Below are 22447 nucleotides of genomic sequence, written 5' to 3'. Positions count from 1 at the left end.
CCTAAAGGAAACCCTGCACCCAATGACTACCCATCCCTCTCTGGCCTAGACAATGACTAACCCACTTTCAGTCTCTATGGAGCTGCCCACTCTGGACAGTTCCTGTAAGTGGAGCTGTACAATATGGGGCCTCGCGTGACTGGTTTCTTTTACTTGGCAGTGTCCTCAAGGTTCAACTGCGTTGTAGTATCAGGATGGACCACGTTTTGTTTATCCGTCCATGAGCTGATGGACACTGGGGTTGTTTCCACACAGTCACGCAGCTGTTGTGTCTATGCTGCTAGCACGAGTCTCTGCGTGGCTCACGCCTTCATTTCTCTTGGACAGACACCCAGGAGGGGTGTGGCCGGCTCAGAGAGCAGCTCCGTCCGCCACACTCAGCAGGCCGCGCCCAGGGCAGCCACACCGGCTCACGTTCCCACCGGCTGGGTATGAGGTTCCACTTCCCCACATCCTCTCCAAACACGAAAAACTTCATTGTATTTTTAAAGTGACTCTCCTGCTACCGGAGAGAACTGAAACGCATTCATCTCAATTCAACACCAATCTTACAAACCGCAGGTAAGCAAAAACATTTACATCCAAAACCTTTCTCATAACTAAGAAAAAGCAGGATATGTTCCAGAACACCCATCTCCTTCTGTACTCTGTACTCGCATTATTCTGTAGAATAAACAAACAGTATGGGGGAAAGGTGACTAAATATTAAAAAAATACATTCCTGAAACAAGTTACTGAACAGGCCCAACTAAACTGCAAAAAAGGCCACTTACCACTAGCTTCAGATTTTTCCACTGCGAAATGCCTGACCCACTGGTCTCACTCCCCGAAACCCCAACTGGGCGCTCAGTGTGACCTGGAGGCACCTCCCCTCCTCCTGTGATGTGACCCCCCCCATACGTCCCTGGAGAGGGCACCCTGTCCTCGTCTGGCCAGGCGCCTCCCGATGATGCCGACCCGCAGTGCCGCCACCAACTCCGCTTCACGGTGTGTGTGCTCCTGGGGCTAAATGCTGGAAAGTGCTTCCGCAGTGGGGCCCCAAGCACCTGGACCAGAGCCTCCGTGGCCTCCACAGTGGATGCCGCTGCCTCCTGCCCTCGCTGCCACGGGGGCCTCCGGCTGCTCCTGGCCGATGGCCACATTTCTGAAGCACACGGTGTGTGGCCAGCGCTAACTGGAAATGACTGCAGTACATGTATGTGTATGCATACGTGTTTGTCTCCATCATTTTATTCCAGAAATTCCAGAGATGGGCTGACGTCATTATGAAAAAGAAGTCTTCGGCTTAAGTTTAAATTTTCTGAAATAATGACACTTCAAATACCAAAGCCGTTGAAGACCTGTAACAATTTACTTTCTACAAGGTACTGCACACGTATCTGCATCCCGAGGGCGGCTACGCTCCCGTCCCACGGGCACAGCGCACACGGCCACACACGGAGCCATCGCGCGGCCGTCTAACTCAGACGAGCCGGACTCCCCCACTCGGCAGCAACCAGCAGCGCAGAATCAGCACGGCCGAGAGGACACGCCCCCGGCACGCGCTGACCGGGGTCCCGAGCGTTCCTGTGCACCCTCATCCCTGGGTCACCTCGGGACAAGGGACGGGCTTGTTCGAGGCCACTCGTAGGACGGGGCTCCACCGCCCCCATGCCCCCCGTGCCCCCGCCCCCCGTGCAGGCAGCACGCAGCTCCCGTGAGCCTTGTCATGGCCGCTCTCTGCCCTCAGGGCCTCCCCTTCCCCTGGCGTCACAGCAGCATTCTGGATCCAGGAGAAAGGAGTCTGGCCTCCGGAGCAGGGGGACTGTGAGGTACTGAAGAGATGAATATCGTATATTTTGTACCTTTAACCTGGCCTCTGAATGGTATGGAATTTGGTATTGGTGAAGGAGGAGTGGACAGTGGTGTCACAACATCTGGAAAAGAAGTACAGGAAGCTCTTGTGAACGTTAGGCCGCATGGGTGGGCTGGGTCACTGTGCGAGGCATCTAGGGTCAGAGCAGGGCAGGAGAAGAACACCTTCCTGCCGTGCAAGGGAAACGTTCAATCACAGACGCACACCAGACGGTGCCGTGACACGTCTCCCCGGGCTTGAGTGCCCACTGCTCACCAGCCTTGTCACACTGCCACTGTCACAGCTACTTGACTCACTCTGTCCACTTTTCAGGAGGGAGGGGACTTGCCGCCTTCAGAGGCCGACCCTCTCTATTTAGAAGTCCATTCCAAATGAAAGATATGCCTCTGAGACATCTTGCAGAAAGCAGCAACTCCCCTCACAGGGGTGGGAAAATGTCACAATTGGTGGCCGGGGCATTTGGCCTTATAAGAAGGACCACTTAGAAAAAGAGTTAGCATTGTCTACAGTGAAGATACAGGTCTGTGCTAGGCAGGTGGGCCTGGCATCCCAGGGTGAAACGAGCAGGCTGGCTCCCCTCCGAGAGAGGCATTAGAGCGACCACGAAAGGCCCACAGCTGACATCGATGCACTGCCGCTGCCACCACAGACCATCGCTGCCGGCCCTGAGAACTGCCCTGCACAGGCCCAGGGCTGAACCACCACTGCAGTCCCAGGAAAAGCCGAGGCCACACAAACGGGCCGCGCAAAGGCCCCTCACTCAGACAATTACCTTTCATGAAGAATCGGCAGGTGGGACGAGGCCTCACCTTCCTGTCACTGGGGTCCTTCACTTCACCCTCCTCCAGGTCATCATCCTGAAACAGAGGACAACGTGACTTGAAGAGAGACTTGTCTTCATGAGGGCTGAAGAGGCAGGAGGGGCATCTACCACCATGCACGGCCTTCACTAAACCAGAAAGGGTATTGTCACAACACTCAGGTCTTGGCCACTCATGTGGCCAAGTTCACGTACATTTTCCAAACCTTAGACTCCTCATCCACACAATGGGGATCTCTCAAAGCTCACCCACAAAAGTGCAGCATCACACAAGACCAACAACGTTCTGTGAAGTACGTGATGCATGATAAAAAGCAGGGTGTCATCACGTTTCTCTTAATTAGCAATTCTGGGCAGGAAATGGCTACACTTCAGGTGTTTAACATTTTTTACATTTAAACAAAATTCACAGGACAAAATATTTTATGTCCTTTAAATTAGACACTTTCTCTAATTGAAAAGTCTGGGGGCAAGGAGGAGGGAATTTAGGCGACTCAGGACAGCAAGCGTATCCACCTTTCGCTTAGACCTGGGCCCTTCTCTTCTGCTTCTTGGTGCAGAGGTCCTAACCTTGGCTTTAGAATAACGCAGGAGGGTTTAAAGACCACAGCCCGGGGAGGGGGGGGTCTCTCCCCCAGGGACTCCAAAGAGCAGCCCTGACTTGGACCACTGCTCTGCACCCTCCTCAGTCCCCGCCTGTGCCCCTGAGACCCCGCTCCGGGACCGCCCCCAGCTTGGGCAGGTATCTAGCGCCCTGCTAGCATAGCTAAGTAGGTAAGTCCAAGATGGAGCTCCTCACGGCCCCCCACCCCGGCCCCCCGGTTCCCAGCCCATTCCAGAGCGCGCTCATGTGGTCCAAGCAAGGGATCACAAGCAGGGCAGCGGTGTGGGAGTCACCTGGACCTTTGTCTCCCCGTCTCCCGCAGCACCACCCTCGTCCAAACTACTGCCCAGTCCCACCTGGCCAGGGGACTGCGTCCTGAAGGGCGTCCGCACTCCTGAACCCTTCCACGTGCTCCCCGCTGTGCCGTGACCTTTGCAGGTCTGGCCTGACCACACTCTCGCCTCTCTTCCCCGGCGTGGAACTCATCTCATGTCCAGACCGCAGCTCGAGTCCCCTTCCTCAGGGCCCCCCATCTCCCTTCACAGCCGGTCCCACAGCCCCCTGCCCCTGGAGCACGGGTCCCAGCCGTCGTGGCTGCCCAGCCGGCCCCTGCCTTCTGCACACCACGGGTCACCGCTCCAAGCACAGCGTCAGGCTCAGAGTAAACAGCAAGTACTGATATTTACCGAATGAAGAAATACTGACGGCAAACCCTAGATTTATGATGACTTATTTTAAAGCTTAAATAGTTGTATAATTTTTACCTTAAAAATACCAAGTTATTAAAAGGCATTTTATAACAGAAAACAACAGATGCCTCAGAGTTATATCCCTTAAAAGAGAGAGTCAGCAGAATTTCTTTGAGAGAGAAAGATTAAATAAGTTATTCAAGGTTTTTTTTTAAAGGTCCCGAGAATTTATTCATCTTATAACTGAAAATTTGTACCCTGTGAACAACATCTCCCCATTTTCCCGACCCCCCACATGATTTCAGTTTGAGGAAAATGTGCTGATTTTATGCTATATGACAGAAGACCCCGCCCTTCTGGTCTCCCAGCCGTGTTTTCCTTTCACTACTTCCCTCCCGGCATAACCTCAATGTGCTATTATCTATTACACAGGAGCTCACGTCTAAGTTGAGAGCAGATTCTGTTTGTTCTCATTAGAAAAACAAAACTCTTTTGAGAGGTCAGAACTCATTCAAATCCTCTGCTTCGTTTGGAAGTCAATGCACAGGAGTTGAAATGATGAGTACAGAGTGACTGCTTTTCAGAAATCAAGATTCAGTCAGTGCACGAGATGGGGTTAAAGAGGTGTTCCTGCAAAGATGTTACTCTCAATAGTCACAAGAGCAGCGAGAAGCCAGCTCCCTAGCTCAGGCGGGGAGCAGCCACCTGAGCCACGAGCCACCAGGGGGCGCTCTGCGGCTGCTCAGACGCCAGGCAGACGAAAACATCCACAAATCACTCAGCAGTCGAATACCCTCAAATGTCAACTAACCGTTCATTTAGTACAATGGCCTTTCAAGTGCTGGACAAACCAAAGGAGTTCTTAAATCTTATAAAGAGTTTCACGCAAATACGACTCAAGAAGGAGGTCTCTGAAGCCAGACTCCCAGCGCTCAGCTGCTGGACAGCCGTCCTGTCAGGTCAGGGCTGGAACTGTCAGGTGGGAATTCTGACGGGCAGCCCCTGATCCCGGAGCCAGCAGAGAGCAGAGGTCCAGCAAGAAGCAAACTGGTGGGTCTATAAACAGCTAAAACGGCACCAACAACTAACTCAGGGGGTGAGTGCCAGGCCCTCCACAGTTTACAAATCTAGGAGAACCACGGCAGCGTGTCCTTGGGGTGAGTGTGCACAGGGCATGGGGCACAGGGCAGCCTGGATCACACCTGCCACCATGACCATGGACACGGCCCTCCGCCCCAGCAGTGCTCTCCCCGCCCGACCTTCTGAGCACCCAGGGCTCCCACCCGGGGCGCGAGTATCATCGTGATAGAAAAACCCCCTCAGAGGCAACACGTCAAAACGTGAGTGAGGGCTTCCCTGACGGCACAGTGGTTAAGAATCCGCCTGCCAATGCAGGAGACACGGGTTCGAGCCCTAGTCCGGGAAGATCCCACATGCCGCGGAGCAACTAAGCCCGTGTGCCGCAACTACTGAGCCTGCGCTCTAGAGCCCGCGAGCCACAACTACTGAGCCCACGCGCCACAACTACTGAAGCCTGTGCACCTAGAGCGCGTGCTCCGCAACAAAAGAAGCCACCGCAATGAGAAGCCTGCGCACCACAACAAAGAGTAGCCCCCGCTCACCACAACTAGAGAAAGCCCGTGCGCAGCAAGGAAGACCCGACGCAGCCAATACATACATACATATATACATAAATAAATAAAATTTATAAAACAAAAAACAAAAAACGTGAGTGAGCGGAGCATGGGTGACTTCCACTTTCTCCTTTGTGCAGGTTTTTATTTTCCTTAAAACGAAAACAAGGGCTTCCCTGGTGGCACAGTGGTTGAGAGTCTCCCTGCCAATGCAGGGGACATGGGTTCGAGCCCTGGTCTGGGAAGATGCCACATGCCGCAGAGCAACTAGGCCCGTGAGCCACAGCTACTGAGCCTGTGCGTCTGGAGCCTGTGCTCGGCAACAAGAGAGGCCGCGATAATGAGAGGCCCACGCACCGCGATGAAGAGCGGCCCCCACTTGCCGCAACTAGAGGAAGCCCTCGCACAGAAACGAAGACCCAACACAGCAATAAATAAATAAATAAATAAATAAATAAATAAATAAATAAATAAATAAATAAATAAACCCAAAGTTTTTAAAAAAAAAAAAAAACCGAAAACAAAACCACAAAGCCTGTATATGTCCTCAAATAACAAAAAGAAGTCATTTCCCAGCCATCAGCTCCGCAGTCTCGGCAGATAAGGAAGCAAGACGCGGCACGTGCCCTGGAGCAGAGGCCCAGGCACCCACCGGGCCAACCAGGGGCTCCCTGAACCCTCGATCCTGCACCTGTGAAGTGGGGTAGCAATTCGGGTCTATAATCCCGCATTCACACCCTTTGGGGCCAGAGGTGATGTTCTGGCCTCAGAAAGGTGATCGGGTGGGTGGAGCGGCGCCCGGGACGGACAGTCATCCTCCTGTGAGGGGACCCGGGACCAGCCCACAGGGGGTAAACACAGAACCACAAACGGCCTCCACGGGCTCTGGCCAGGTCAGCCACTGGCAGAAGGAGAGCTTTCCCACCCCAGAACTCTGGGCTGCTCAGCTGAGCAGGGACAGTGGCCCGGGCCCCCCAACTGCCCCGAGGGGGGCGGCAGGCCTTACTTAGTCCCTTGCGGCCAGGCCACCACGGTTGCTTCCCCGGCTCCCACCAGGGGACAGTGCTGTGGATGTCCCCAGATCCCTAAGCCCGAGGCCTCACCTGCCTGGAAGCCCTTTGGCAGAAGATACTGTGTGTCCAGATGCAAAAGGAGGAGGTAAATGTGAACAGGAGAAAAGACAAAAGACCGCCTGCAAAGAAAACGCCTCCAAGTGTATCTGTCTGTGGCTGGGCCCAGAGCTACCACTTCTGCCCAAGGAGTCATGTGGCCCATCCACTCGGGGCGCGCCCCCCCGCCCTGTCTCTGAGCGCGCACCCTATCAGTGAGACAGTCACTGACGAAAGGAGGAAGGGAACAAACTACGCCACGCTTTCCCAAGGGGGTGGCACACTCCAGGTGGCTGAAGTTCTGTCAACCAGATGACAAGCGAGATATAAAAAGAGAACCAAGTCCATAAGCGGAGGAGACAAAGGATGGACCAAAGATGGAAGGCCTCGAGTCTGTTAAGGTGAATCACAGAGCCACGAAGGAAGGGGGTCTGTGTGCGGAACTCAGCAGGGGTGCAAGAGTGAGCCAGGCAGGCCTCACACGGCCGCTTGCTCCGTCTGCCTGTCCTAAGTGTGGCTTCGTGCACAGGTGAGACCGCTGACGAAGTCGAACTCACCCGCGCTTCAGCTGTCGGTTGTCGGGGACCCTCGGCCCCCGTCCACAAATAAGCCGGGTGCTATAAATAGTTGGTCCACAATCCTGTTTGCAAAATCCCATCCCCACCGCAGCAGGGAGTGGCACTTCCAGAAAGGCATTTGTATCTGAAGGTAGCACACCAAAACATATAAAAGTAATTCAAGGCCTGAGTTATAAACTATGTGGTTCAGACAAAAGAATGTCAAAGGTTTATTGTACAAATTGATGCCACTATCAAGGAAACCACTAAGAGAGCAGAAAAGCTGCGGAGGGTGGGGGTGACTCCCCCCCAAATCAATTCACCTGTCCCAGTGACCCAAAATCTACAAGGGAAAAAAGAGGGACAGTGTACCCCGACAGGAGAGAAAAGTGCTTCTCAGTTAACAGGAGGATAAACCACAGGGCCTCTTAGACGCTTCCACTCAGCTGGCCGTTCCCAGCAATTCCAGGCCTGGATGCTGAGGGGAGACAGGCAGCGAAGTGCACGAGGGGCCCTGGGAACGGTGAGCCTCTTTGAAGAGTCAGCGGGGCTGCAAGACCCCTGCCAGACGTGGACAAGCTCAGGGGCCTCAGTGAACGCACACTTGTGAGGTGTGAGCCAAACGGCCCTTTTCTTCTGCATAAAACATCCAGGTGGTCCACTTCTGATACCAAAAAACGTGCTTGAAAGCAATGGGGAAAAGGCCCCCTGGGACGGATGCTTTCCACTTGGACCAGAGGCTACTTGGCAGGGATTTAAACTAAAGGGGACCAGGCCAAAGGCCTGTCAGAAGCAGGCTGCTCATGGACCTAAGTGCACACCTCTGGCTCCCTTTCCATCTTGGGAGAGAAAGATACAGGAGTGTGTGCTTACGGGACCGTGGGGCAAACTCTCTAGCCGAGATTCTGACAAGGATGGACGGACGGGAACTGGGATGGAGAGAGCAGGAGAAGCGAACCAGCAGTAGTTTTTCAATACGAGCTAATGTGTATCTACACTGGGTTCTTCCAACAGCGGCTAGTGCTGGTGCTGGTCACCCACACGCAGTGCCTGAACTGCCTCTTTATGCGAACGGCTCTCCAGTGTAGACCTTCCACCCACTGCCACCCCCATCTCAACGGCACTCAACTTCAACACGCCCCAAAGCAGCTGGAGTTCGCCCATCTGCTTAGAGGGCAGTTACCGGCTGCCTCCAAAGTGCCAGGTCCTGGGAATAGAGGGGGAAAGCCATGCAGGTCCCAGACTTAGGGAACCTGTGTTCTTGGAGGTGTGGGCACGGAAGAGCAACAGAAACAAACACACTAATGACCCAATCAATTCAGACTGTGGAAGCCCAGCAAAGGCACTGAGCCAGAGGTAACAGAGTCAGGGGCAGGAGGCAGAGCCTGCAGAAAGGAGGTGACATGGAAGCCAATGGTTAAAGGATGGGGAGAAGCCTGGAACGCAGGCGGGCACAGGCAAGGGCAAATGAACCAAGGGGCTCCTGGAAGGCAGGTGTGCTCCCATGAGGGCCCAAGTCTCCATTCATAGCGCCCACTCCCGTTTAGGCCTGCCTATCCCTGAGGGGTGATGGGCTCTGCCCTTCCCAGTTACACCCCCAGCGTGTTACAATGAGCCTGACACACTGCAGGGTCCGTGGGGCTGTGTGTGGGAAGGGCAGTGCCGCCCCGTGGCTGAATGAAGCTGTGCTCTGGTCCCAGCAGCCTGCGGGTCCAGTAGGGCTGTGAGGCCCTTGCGAGAGGTGCCAGGCAGGCACAAGCCAAACCAAACAACCATTTAGGATCAAGTGGGCAAGAAAGTCAAACTGGATTTCTATTTCACCTGCTGTTTCTGGGGGAAACCAGCAAACCTCCAGATGATGGGTGCTTTCCCGGGCCAGCTCAGTTCAACCCATGTCCCACGCCACCACATCTAAGCGTGGCAGGAAAGCCCGGGAGTGCGATGACGGCAAGGCCCCCCGGGACCTGCAGGGAGACACCTGTCCACATATGATCATGGAAAGGCAGGAAAGTAGATGAATTTTCCCGTACAGCTTATTCAACCGTTGAAGCAAGAAGAGCTTGCAACTGGTCCTTTCTCAGTGGGAAACAGACTGCCCAGAACCGCCGGCCACAGCACCCCAGTCATCAGGAGCCCCTCAATCCTTGGTGGCAGGATGCAGACGTGGCTTTTCTCTTTGTAAACTGAAAAACCAAACTCAAGGCAACCTCAACCAATGATTTCATCTTCTGCCCAAAATGTCGTCCAAACTGATTAACTGGAGTCTCATGGCATTTCCTTTTCCTCTGGTAACCCTGTGGTCAAGGTGAACTTTCCAGATGGGAAGGGAAGCATAGCTGGCGAAACCTAAGAGTGTTCATAGATAATGTCCCGACAATACCCTTTTAAATGAGTACAGTATTAATAAGTAACGGCTGTTAATTTAGGAGAGCATCTCCTACACTTAGTTGTGAGAAGATAAAAGATCTAAAATTCTAAGCTTGTAACTACATATGCAATCTTGTAACGCCCCACAAAGTTCTGCTCTCGTGAACCAAAGCTTGAAAAGCACGGTCTTTGAAAACCAGGCCACAGCCACGGCCACCGCGACGCAGCGTCCGCACCGGCTGCCGCAGGAGCCTGGCACTTCCGGCGAGTCGGGGTTACGTACTTAACCAGCCCCTCCTCTCTCGGCAACCCAGAGCGCTTCTGAGGTGCTCCTCACACCTCTCCCCACGGGGACTCTCCGGGGAGCAGTATCTCCTTGCTGGGATATTAAAGGCCCCAGATCTTGTCAATCTGCTCCGTCCCTCTCTCAACCCCTTTTAGTAAAAGCATTTCTCAGCAGGACTTCAGGCTCTTCTCCCCCAAGACTCAACTTCTTAAAAGATCGTGACGGAAATTCTTTCAACAGAATCGTCTGTCATAAAAACCCAACCTGCGCACAACTAAGATGATCATTACTGGGTACCTTCTCCTTAATCTGAAGGCCAGATTAATTTAAATAAGTTATAAGAATGTGATGCCTTGGTCAGAAGCCAAAGCGTTCTGACACACAACCTCATTTTATCCAGTCCTGAGGGTCTTTTTAGGGACACTCCCAGAGAAGCGTGGCCTAGCTGTGACCCTCAGCAGCGAAGGGCAAAGATAAAAATGACTAAAATAATAGAGAAAGCTGGAAGGAAGTTTTTTCAGTCTCAAGAACCTAACGGGACCTCCCTGTTGGCGCAGTGGTTAAGAATCCACCTGCCAATGCAGGGGACACAGGTTTGATCCCTGGTCCGGGAAGATCCCACATGTCGCAGAGCAACTAAGCCCGTGCACCACAACTACTGAGCCTGTGCTCTAGAGCCCGCGAGCCACAACTACTGAGCCCGCACGCCTAGAGCCCGTGCTCCGCAACAAGAGAAGCCAGGGCAATGAGAAGCCCACGCACCGCAACAAGAGTAGCCCCTGCTTGCCGCAACTAGAGAAAGCCCACGCGCAGCAACGAAGACCCAGTGCAGCCAAGATAAATAAATAAGTTAATTTATATTAAAAAAAAAAAAAAAAGAACCTAACAGGAACTGAAATCCACAATGGTTCTAGTTGAATACTAACTCAAATATTACTTAAAGACAGCAAAGAAAAAGGCAGAAAATTACTGCTTGTTAAAAAAAAAAAAAAAATCTAGAATTTTACCGCAATCCAACCAACAGCACCAGATGAGTGAGGGTCCACGGGACCTCTGCCAGCTACCGACTGGCAGACAGTCTTCTGACTCTAGCCCACGTCCCCTGATTTCAGCGCTCCCTCATCACCACGGCGACGGCTCCCAGCACACGCCTCCTGTCCCCCTCCTCCGGGGGCGCTGCCGGCTCCGCTGGGCATACTCACGTCGATCTCTCCGTCGTCGATCTCTCCGTCGTCGTCCTCTTTCCTCTTCTCCTTGGCGGCCTCCACGGGCTCCCTGTCCTCCACGCCGCGGACGCCTGCCTTCCCGTCCTCCCCGGGAGCCCCTTCTCCCCTCTCCTCGTCCTCCTCGGGCCCGGCCTTCTCGGTGTCGTCCTCCTGCGCGGCGGGGGCCGGCTCCTCGGGGACCTCCTCGTCGTAGTCTAACTCGTGCTCGTCCAGGTCCCTGGTGACCGACGAGGCCTCGTCCCTCAGGTCGTTGGTGCGGTCCCCCTCCCCCCGGCCCCCCTCGGCCCGCGGGGGGCTGGCCGGGCCCCCGCTCAGCTCCTGGGCCTCGGAGTCCCGGTCCTCCTCGTCAGAGCGACTCTCCTCTTCCTCCTGGCTCAGTCCCGGGGCGGCGCTCTCCTCAGCCTCCAAGTCAGAAGCCCTCCCCCCCGCTCCATCCAGGTCCTGCTCAGACCCACTTTCCCTCAGGATGTCATCGTCCGAGAGCCCCTGCTGCTCCTCTTCCTCATCCTCCGGGGAGCGAGGGTCCCGGTCAGGGCTCTCGGCCACATCCATCGGTACCCACGGTTCTGCAAAACAAAGAGAACACACACTCACAGCATCCAGCACCAGGGCCGGTCAATCTCGCGCTGGTTTGCTGGGCCCCGTGCTTGCCTCTGACCTGCAGGAGGGCTCGCCCCGCCTGGCTCCTCCACACCCCAGACCCCAGGCCGCAGACCACCGGCACTGCACCCCAGGCCTCCGCGGGGCCGGGCCGAGCGCGTGGAGCTGTGCGCCAGGAGCCTCACATCTGGAGCCACCGGGCAGCGAGAGACCCGGCGTGCCCACCTCCACACAGGGCACCCCGACTGGTTATCAGACAGCGGGCAAGAAGACGGGCATTGCAAGCGACAGCTTTTTGGGTTCGTAAAGTAATTACTTGTGAAATTCAGGAAAACGTGCATTCGGAAGGAGGTGGCAACACTGAAGGCAGCGCCTGGCCTCTTCCGGAGTCACCCCGCAGGGTCTGGAACAGAAAGCCGGCCTGCCTTTGAGAGCCCCCAGGACATGGGCCATCTCCCGTTCCTGCACATGTCTCTCCAGGTCCGGTCGTGATGGCCGCATCAGACCCTACTGGAGCAGCCAAGGGACGCCCGGAAGGCCTTCGTGCGCTGTGATTCTCGAGAACCACTGTTCCAGGACAGGCAGGTCATGGGAAAGAACTCTGGCAGAAAATCTTACATATTTAAGTAGTTTCTTATATAAAAAGACCAACAGTGTCATTTTAGAAGATTTCATTTCTATTTTTACTCACTAGATTTAATTATAAAGTGACTATTTTCTGGTTTTCCCACCCCAATGTGCAAAGATAGGACATTGTTCCATTGGTTCTAAACGCAGGTTGCAGAAGGTGGGCTGAGACGGTGTGTGCATGAAATCAACACCAAACAGCCTACAAGCAAACATTTACCATCCACCATGCAACGGGTAGCGAGTAACCACTGAGCTGGTGTGAAATAGCAGGAACAGTGAAGGGTTTAATGTTCACTTGATTCTTCAAAATTTTTTATTTAAAATAATGTATGCCCCAGTCATGCTACTTGGTACCTCAGTGAGATCTGGAAATGCACAAGTATATTTATATACTCTATATAAAATTACTTTATGCATTTACATAACTAAAAATTTAAAGTGTATCTTTTAACTTTATACCTTCAAAAGGAGAACCTATGTTTAAAGATGCACATACCAAGAGTTGGTATATGAAACCGCAGTTAAAAACAGTTTTGTTTTGTTTTGTTTTTGCTGTTAATGGAAATTATTAAAATTCAGCAAACATGAGGACAAGTCACTTAAAATTCATCACTTTATAAATAAACTAAATGGTTAGCAGTAAAAGAAATTTACAAACCAACCAATCCATTCAAAGTCACTTAAAAATAGACAGCTTTGAAAATGATTCACTTTTCAGTCTTCTAACTACACTATCCAGAGGTAGGACTACTGGAAAGAATTATTAAAAAGTTAGCCCTAAAATGGAGTATTTTGCTGCCCCGTGGCTTCCTGGCTTCCCTGTGCAGGGCACAGCCTGTCGCCACACACATCACCCCTGCAGCCCAGGGCAACGAGCAAGGCAAGAAGCCTACCGCGGACAGGGCCCGGCACCCGCACCTCTTCCAGACAGCGTGGGGGCGTTAGGGCAGCCAGTCAGGGGACGGTGGCAAACCGGCAGCCTCCCTCCTTAGCTAATGACAGCAGTAAAACATAGGAGACTTTCCTTTGTGTATGATGTCCTCTGCCTACCCTTGTACAGTTTTTATTACATTGTATATAACAAAACCTCTCCACAGAAGGGCAGGGACTTTCATTCCCCAGCTGCTTAGGCTGGCACCTGGGACCCTGTAGGCAGGCAGTCACGCGCAGCTGGTCACTGAGCCTCAGACATATCCCTACTGGAAACCTGACAAATTCTGATTCTCACATCGTAAGTCTAATGGCAACCTTGGGAACCAAGTCACCTCTGAAATCAATCAACTGGTAATCAAAATTAAGTGTCCCCTTAAACTAGTTTAAAATCCACAAAACTGATACTCTAGCTTTGCAACATATTATTATCCTGTTCATGGCACAGAGGCTCCCTCACTAGTAACTTGATAGCAGCCCCTTCTTGGGGCCCAGGTGCCAAAAGGTTTCATTGTCATGATTAGGTCCAACCAAATTGTTCTTTATATTCTGGCAAACTTCGATTTAAATCCTAGGGTAAGAAATGGGAGAAAGAACGCCTAACTTCGACTATATGAACTCAAGCAAGTGGGCCATGTCTTTCTGGGACACATGGAACAGGGCACACAGTGTGGGCTTCTGAGTCAGAACCTGAATCCCAGCGCTGCTGCTGCTTCCCAGCTTCAGGGTCTTGGGCAAATTACGTAAACTTGCCAGACCCCAGTTTGTTCATCTGAAATGCGGGGAAACAGCATCCGCTGCAGAAGTCGTTGCGACACCTAGATGAGATCAGCCTGACGGCTTCCAACACCCACAGCCCTCTCCCCACCAGACTGCGGTCAGCCTCCTGGGTGCTCAGGAGGCAGCCATCCAACACACGCTGGAGAATCAACTCTGCACGACCACGCGTGCAATAAAATCAAGTCCCCCCACCTGCTGAGAGACTACCACTCTGCCAGGCACTCGACCCAGTTCCTCGCATCAACCTTCCAAACAAACGCTGCTCCCCTCACAGAGAAGGAAACCAAGGCCACGTGGCCACTGAGCGCAATCCGGGCTTGCATCTCCGAGCCGCTGCCGGAGCAGGTGCCCAGTGCCGGCGCCGGCCCGATGCATGACGCGAGCTCCTGCTACCTGCCCAGGGACTAATCCCCACTTACCGCCACTGTTTCGACAGGAAAGTGGGACCTGAGCTCTAACTGACTTCACACGTGCTTGTTTGGAACAGAGCCGTCACATAAATCGGGGACTTGGACTGAACCAGGAGATTTTGCCTGTTGCTCTTTTCTCCCTTCTAAAGTTTTGTGCTGATCCAGCTAGGTTGCTATCTTAGCCCTTCTAGAACCAAAAAGACACATTTTCACAGAGACTATTAAAGAACAGTGATGACCATATGGGAATCAAACTTGCGACACCAGTCACTTATTTTTTTATTTTAAATGTGTCTAAAGTTTGAACCTTAGGCACTTACACTAAAGGTGAATCTCGTAAAAGAAGCCCTCACAAAGGTGCACACTTCTACACCGACACCACAGGAAATGCTGCCTCAAATTAAAATCCTGAGGCTGCTGTACTGTGTGTAAAAAAGAAGTACTTGCAGAGCCTGCATGCCCCACGAAGTTTGTATTATGGAACTCACTTCAGCCGGCCAAGCACAAAGCTAACTTCCCTCCTCTCACGGGCAGTTTTCAGTGCTGACCAGAAGGCGGTAGAGTGCAAGGCCCTGTGTGCACCTGCTCCTATCGGGGAGGACTGCCGCTGGCAGCCTTCTGGGCAGCACGGATTGCTCCGAGAATCCGAGGAAGGGGATGGCTCCTCTCCCTAGAAAAACCTGGACATACACAATTTATCCCCCACTTTCGGAGTTCAAAACCTCCTGAGGTCCACCCACTGAGAACTCCTGCCCTAAGTATGCGGTACATTATTCTACTACATGCCCAAACTCGCCACACCGTGTACCGCAACTATCTGTTTGCAAAGTCTGTTGGGAGACCCCCCGCCCCAGCCCCAAGAAGGGCCTGCGTGGAAGGGCTCAGAATCACCTGGGTTCCCCGAGCGCAGCAAATGGCTGGCACTTGGTAGCAGAGCTACCATATAACTTATTGTCTGAACTTGGGGGCGTGTCTGAGACTGAAAGGGGGCACTGTTAACCATTACAGCAGGCATAAGCCTGGCTGTCCTAGGCACACTGGGACACACAGTCACCCTTAGGAGGCCCTGACAATCTCCTGAGCAAAGGGGTCCCATCTCTTCTTTCCCTGTGGAACCTCCTGGGATTTTCCAATCTGAGGCTACACACAGGTGAACAGCTTGCAGAGGAAAACATGCCAAAGAATCTTCCTGCTTATCAGAAGCAACCTGAGTCACACCTTGCTGCACAGAAGGGGTGTGTCGCTGGGGGTCAGAAGACGGTGTGTGTTCCAGGCCCCACTCTGGGCGAGTTAACTGGCTCTCTGGGCATCAGAGTCCTGTTTTGAGATTAGTTCAATTCGGCAAATATCTGAGTACGTGCTCTGTGTCAGGAGCCAAGAAAACCATGTGGTCTATTAAATGCACACAACGAAGTGGAGGGTCCTCTGGTCACGTCTTCACAACCCCCAGGCTCACTATTCTTACTCAGTCTGTTCTTCTCACACCATCACCCTGTCATCGAGCGTTCCTGGCAAAGTTTAGAACTCTTTAGTCCTTGGACCCACAAGACAGTGAACTTGCCTGGAGAACAGAATAGCAGTGTCCATCACTGTGTCTCCACAGCACACTACACTGGCAGACGGGGACGGAGAGACGCTCGTTGAATAAATCACAAGGTCTCATTACTTGATGAACTACCTGTTGCACGCCAGAAAGAAACTTGAAGTAAGTGCCTACTTTTTAGAAGACTATTCTAGAACTGAGAGACAGAGTGGGTGCTGCCTCGTTTCCCAGCGGTCATTCTGGAAGGCTGTGCCCTGACTGCAAGGACACTGCTACAGTATACAACATGTGGGAACTTTTCTTTCCCAGCAACCTTTAGAACCTGCAGGACACTCCCCTGGCACTCTCAGTGGCAGCAAATCTTCCCTCTCTCACGGTGGGTCACTTTGACAAACCGCAGGAAGCTGTTCAGGGCCTGGTCTGGTAAGTGAGGTGAGTTCCCAAGCCAGGTAAGATGGTTTTTGGTCAAACGTGGGGTGTGACTATTGAATGAGATTGATTTTCCTCCTATGGCTTGTATATTTACTATGGCTTGTATATTTACTACCAAAACAGGAGTTCCAAAGAGGTTTTGGCAAAGGAACACCAAAGAAATACAAGCCTAACCTTCCAGGTTAATAATTTTTAACAGAGCAGTCCCTATCTGAATGCCCAAGTTCTGCTACATCTGGTTAAAATTCAGACTCATAACTTCATGGATTTACAACATCCAAAGGAAGGATGTCAAGGTTGGTGATAGACACCATCCCCAAAGTGACTAAACTTGACATCAAACGACTCCTCAGGGAGGAAGCACTCACCTTGCGATGATCTGTGAAAAAGGAAAAAACCTCTTCAGTGTTTGATCGTTTCCCACCCAGAACCGGAGACAAGTTCCAGCCTCTGGGACACACGTGATTGGTTTCCAGAGCTGGCTGGGCTCCACACATGTGCTCAGATTGTAAAATCATCAGGCAAAGACTCCCCTGCCTGGGAAGCGGGAATCAGCCTGGGTCCAGGCTCACCCCGAGAATCCCAACCTCTGCTCTGGGACAGGACCACTCCACAGGCAACACGAAGGAGATGAGAATCAAAGGAGGAAAGATGACAGCACTGCTATGCCTCTAAATGCCCTCTTCGTCCATTCTCCCCAAATTGATCTGAAGAACTGACCTGCTCTCACAGATACAGAACTGAACAGCTCATTTAAGACGATCAACCACTCTAGCCGGCAAACTCAGCTGTCATGAAGTAGTCAGTAAAACTGAAGTTTTAGCAAGAGTAAGGCTGAAAGTCTTTAAGTCTTAGGTTCTCCCAGAAATGAGCCGGCATCCTTTGGGCTCTTAACCAAAGGGGCACAAGGAATTTTATTCCAAAGAGTGGCGCGCGTCTTGGGACACAGCCAATAGGTCCTACCTGTGCCTCCGGGAAGCCGAGGGAGCAAGTCCCAGGAGGCTCCGGGGAGCTCAAAGCTCCCGAAGAGCCTATCCCCAATCCGGAGGGCGAACCTGTGTGCCTCCTTCCGCCCCCCACCCCATCTTTGTGGGCGGAAAGCAGTGCCACGCGAATATCCCGGAAGAGAAATGACAGCTTCGGGAGATCAACGCCACTGCAGGGAGCGGAAGCAGCTGTCGGGCGCTCGAGCTGAGGGGGTCCAGGACCCCCAGGCCGGCTCGCCCGAACGGAACGTGGGATCGTGCCTAGCTCAGCTTCCCCTTCCCGGGGCCCGAGAGCCACGTTTCGGCGGGGGGCAGCCTGGAGCGCTCCCCGGAGGCGGAGGCGGAGGCGGAGGCGGCGGGGCTCCCGGGCCTCGGCTCCGCGCAGCCGCCACGCTCCCCGCCCGGCCGCCTCGGCCTCCTCCTCCCGCCGGCCCGGCCTCCCGCCGTCGCCACCACTTACCTCAGCGCAAGGGCAGAGAGGGGGCCACGGCTTCGCAGGAGTCGGGGCGGCGCGGGGAAGACGTCCCTCAGCCCTTCCGCTCCTCACAGGCTCCGGCTTGAGGCGCGACGCGGGCGGAACAAACGGGCTCCACTACCCGCGGGGGCCGGCCATTGTGCGACGTCATCAGCCCGCGACGGTTGTCTGCGGGCCGGCGGGCTTCCCTCGCTCGCCACGCCCTCCGTCCGCTTCCTTCCGGCCTCCGCGCGGCCGCCTCCGTGCGGCCCCGCCCCCGCGGCGCGCGCCCGCCCGAGCCAGCACGGCGCAGGCGCGGCCGGGGCACCGCCCCTGGGGCGGGTCTCCGATCCGGCGCACCGCCCGCCTAGCCGCAGGGTGGGCTTCCCGCGCCGCGCGGTCTCGTGACCCGCGAGCGCCGGTTCGCGCCTGGCAGTGCTCTCCGCGGGCGGTACCGGACCCGCGGAGGTGGGTCCTGCGACGTCGGGGCTCGGAACTTACGTGCTGCCATGCGGCTGGAGAGGTCCCAGCCAAAGTTAATCCTTTGCGGGAAATGAGTTTAAATAGCAAATCTTAAACATTTTAAACTTCTTCCCGGGGACTAAATAGCTCCCTCTCTGTTAAATATAATCAGTGCAACGCAAAATTAATCATTTTCGAGAAACTGAGTTTTAATGTCAAAGACTAAACATTTTTTTTACAAAGAAAATAGTTTTATTTGTATAACAAATATTCTAAGAAATGATGACATAATAAAATTAACAGAGTTGATGTGATGTCGAGACACAAATAAGTATGTAATGCTATTGATGATTAATCATTTTGTTTCATCCAACCTCCCATCGATTATTTTAGAGAGCATCTCTGGTGTATTTCTGACTGAATCTTAAGCATGATGTATCCAGGTGATTCAATTAGGAAATCTTTAAAAGAATGAAGCCTAAACATTTTTAAAGACTATTTCTGTGCGACTAAATAGCTCCTGCTTTATCAAGTATAATCAGTCCAACACAAAATTTAATCATTTTTTTGAGATACTGAGTTTAAATGTCAAAGCTTAAACATTTAATTATTATTTTTATTATTATTATTTTTTTTTTGTAAGCAATCCAGTGTTGAAAAGTTTGCTTCATCATTTTGTGGTGTTATCTTTGGGTTAAGAAACAGGATCAACTAAAAAGAAAATTTCATAGAGTCCTGGTGGATTTTGCCACACTGTGGCTTGTAACCTATTTGCTGGAAGCACCATAAAGTTCTCAGTAGTAAAAAATCAACCTTAATTAGCTTTTAAATTGAAAAGCAAATTTTTTGTGTGTGCTGTCTTAGAATGAGAGGTCCAGGGTGGGATTTTCCCCATAGGAAATAAAAATAGGAGTCCCGGCTGGCAAAAGGACATAGACCACTGAAAGCTTAAGCATTTAAAACTGTTGCCAATGTTGTTAAAAAGTAGCAACAGGTCCAAAATGGAGTCACTTATGCTAAGCCTATCAAGACTTAATACCTAATTTAATTGAAGTTTTAGCCTCTCCCTAGAGTGGAAATTTAAACCCATCAGTCAGCACTAGGGAGGTGATCTGCCTAAGACCCCTGCATCCCCTAAGGGAAGGTGCCCTTGCTGGAAGTAACCCACCCTTTTAACTTCCTTGTCTCACCCTCCTGTACCTGTAACAACCTCCATTTTGTACAGCTTTTAGAAGCCTTTCTTCTTGCTACATGGGATGCAGCCTGATTCATAAATTGTTGAATAAAGCTAATTAGATCTTCAAGATTACTCAGTTGAATTTTTAACACTGATTTCTTTAAAATAATCAGCTCAAAAAAACAGAAACAAAAACCAAATAATAATCAGCTCAACACAAAAGTTAATCATTTTTTAAAGATACTGCGTTTAAATATCAGAGCTTAAAATTTTACACTCTTTCCATGTGGATAAACAGCTGTGTATCTTACTAAATGCAGTCAGCTTAACGTCCTTGATCAGAAGGACATCATGTGGCATTGGGAGTATTTTTACAGCTTACCAACTGCCTTCACAGCCCTCAGGGTGGAGCCACACAGAGCCTCCTGCAGAACATCAAACGGTCCATGTTACAATAGGAACCTGCACTTAGAGGGACCCTAGGCTTGGTTGAATGCTCTGCTGTCCTTGCCTTAAGATTCTTAATCATTTTTGAACAAGGGGCCCACGTTTTCACTTTGCAGTGGACCCTGTGTGAATGAATGAGCAAGAGAAGAAATTGAGGGCATTGACATGGAGCTACCATTTGACCCGGCGATGTCACTCCCAGAGAAATGAAACGTGCGCACAAAAACCTGTACACGAATGTTCCAGCAGTGTTATTCACAACAGCCCCAGAGTGGAAACAACCTAGGTGTCCATCAACTGATGATGGCTCAGTAAAATGTGGTCCAGGGAATTCCCTGGGGGTCCGGTGGTTAGGACTTGGCCCTTTCACTGACAAAGACCCAGGTTCGATCCCTGGTCCAGAAACAAAGATCCTACAAGCCGTGTGGCACGGCCAAAAAAAAATGTGGCCCATCCATACGGTAGAGTACTACTCAGCCATACAGAAGATTGAACTCTGTCTAAGAAGAGATGCCGTGGTCCAACCGTAAGAGGACACAAGAAGGTGGAAGGGGGCTTTCGCCAGAGCCCGGATCCTGGACTTCCAGGTTCAAGAACTCTGAGAAATAAATGTCTGTAGTTGAAGCCCCCCAGTCTGCGGTATCTGTTATGGTCGTCTGAGCTGACAAATACATTCTATTTACGTGAGATATCCAGAAGAGGCAAATCCACAGAGTCAGAAAGTAGGTGAGAGGTTACCAGGGGCTGGGGGAGGTGGGATGGGGAATGACCACTTAATGGGGACAAAAGTTCTTTTAGGGGTGATGAAAATGTTCCAGAGTCAGGCAGTTGTGATGGTTGTACAACTTTGTGAATATACTAAAAACCACTGAACTGTGCCCTTTAAAAGGGTAGTTTTTTGGGGGTGGGGGGAATTGGGAGATTAGGTTTGACACATATACACTATTGACAAGTAGGTATAAAATAGACAACTATCGAGAACATACTGTATAGCACAGGGAACTCTACTTAATGCACTGTGGTGACCTAAATGGGAAGGAAATCCAAAAATGAGGGGATATATGTATATGTATAGCTGATTCATTTTGCTGTACAGTAGAAACTAACACAACATTGTAAAGCAACTATACTACAATAAAAATTAATTTAAAAAAATGGTAGACTTTATGGCATATGAATTATACTTCAATAAAGCTATTCTTTTTTTTGAAAAAAGAAAAGAGCAACTAAGCTTGTGCACCACAACTACTGAGCTTGCACTCTAGAGCCCACGAGCCACAACTACCGAGCCCGCATACTACAACTACTGAAGCCTGCCCTACTAGAGCCTGTGCTCCGCAACAAGAGAAGCCACCGCAATGAGAAGCCTGCGCACCGCAACGAAGAGGAGCCCCTGCTCGCCGCAACTAGAGAAAGCCTGCGTGCAGCAATGAAGACCCAACGCAGCCAAAAATCAATCAATAAATAAATTAAAATTAAAAAATAAAAGGAAAGAAATGAAGGGAGATGGTAGAGGAGAGGAGGAGGGTGGGAGCTGAGAGGCGGTGGGAGAGGCTTGGGGGAGGGGACTCCTCATAGGTGAATCTCTGAGTGTCCTCCCGTTTCTCCCTCCCCTTGCCTCTGGATCCAGCCACATCACCACCTGCCAGGATTAAGGCCACAGCTCCAACCCCTCCCCCCCGTTTCCCGCTCCATCACTGCCCCGAGCCCTACCCTCTCCGGGCACTCAGAGCCACGTGTCTAAATCTCAGGTTGGTTCCAATCTCATCACTCCGGCCTGAGACCCTTCCAGCAGCTCCCTCTGCCCCCAGATAAAACCCACCCCTGAGCACGCTGCCCCCCACTCTGTACCCCCGGGCCGCTGCTGGCCCCTCCGCCCCTCCCGCCCGGCGTTACTAATCACAGTGTTTTCAACATCCGGAGTGTGTGTGTGTGTGTGTGTGTATGGGGGGGTGGGGTGGGGAGGTGCATTTAGAAAGACAGAAAATGGTCAAGGTGGGATTAGAACCCAGGTCTCTGAATCTAAATCCTCGACCTTGAGCCACTGAGTCCCCAGGTGTAAGGATGCAGGCAGTGTTCTCTAGGCCTCAGTGTTCCGGCTCTGCGAAGTGGGGCTATTCACCCCTGCTGCCTCCCTCTCAGGAGGGAAGGAAGAGACAGGAGGTGACAGGCACAAACATCTGTCCTTATATGGACTCCCAGCAGGCCTGGTGCCCAGCGATCTTGTGGAATCCTGGGAGGCAGCCCCACCATTCTCTCCGTTTTATAGTCAGGGAAATAGAAACTGTAACATCTAAGAGCTGGGATTCCACCCCAGGCAGTCGGACCACAAAACCCAAGTGGCTGGGCTTCCCTGGTGGCGCAGTGATTGAGAATCTGCCTGCTAATACAGGGGACACGGGTTCGAGCCCTGGTCTGGGAAGATCCCACATGCCGCGGAGCAACTAGG

At 52.0% G+C, this 22447-nt stretch overlaps 1 protein-coding gene across 10 annotated transcripts in view; it reads right to left on the bottom strand.

Annotated features, from left to right (window-relative positions):
- Window positions 1-18110, bottom strand: part of ZC3H18 (zinc finger CCCH-type containing 18) — a 50428-nt gene extending 32318 nt beyond the window's left edge. For 3 of the 10 annotated variants that reach the window (XM_082437137.1, XM_082437136.1, XM_082437135.1), the window contains exons 1-4: window positions 17919-18108; window positions 11124-11713; window positions 2628-2712; window positions 1845-1916 (exon numbers count right to left, since the gene is read on the bottom strand). In XM_082437137.1, coding sequence (XP_082293263.1) covers window positions 1845-1916; window positions 2628-2712; window positions 11124-11699 — 733 coding nt within the window. In that variant the 5' untranslated portion in view covers window positions 11700-11713; window positions 17919-18108. Of the gene's footprint in view, window positions 1-1844; window positions 1917-2627; window positions 2713-11123; window positions 11714-17918 lie in introns of all 10 variants that reach the window. The other 7 variants (XM_082437133.1, XM_082437138.1, XM_082437139.1 and 4 more) reach the window with 7 other exon arrangements.
- Window positions 18111-22447: the final 4337 nt, after the last annotated feature.

The sequence above is a fragment of the Balaenoptera physalus genome (assembly GCF_965194825.1).
Source record: "Balaenoptera physalus genome assembly, chromosome: 19".
Classification (NCBI taxonomy): Eukaryota; Metazoa; Chordata; class Mammalia; order Artiodactyla; family Balaenopteridae; genus Balaenoptera; species Balaenoptera physalus.
This window is presented reverse-complemented; position numbering and strand designations above follow the sequence as displayed.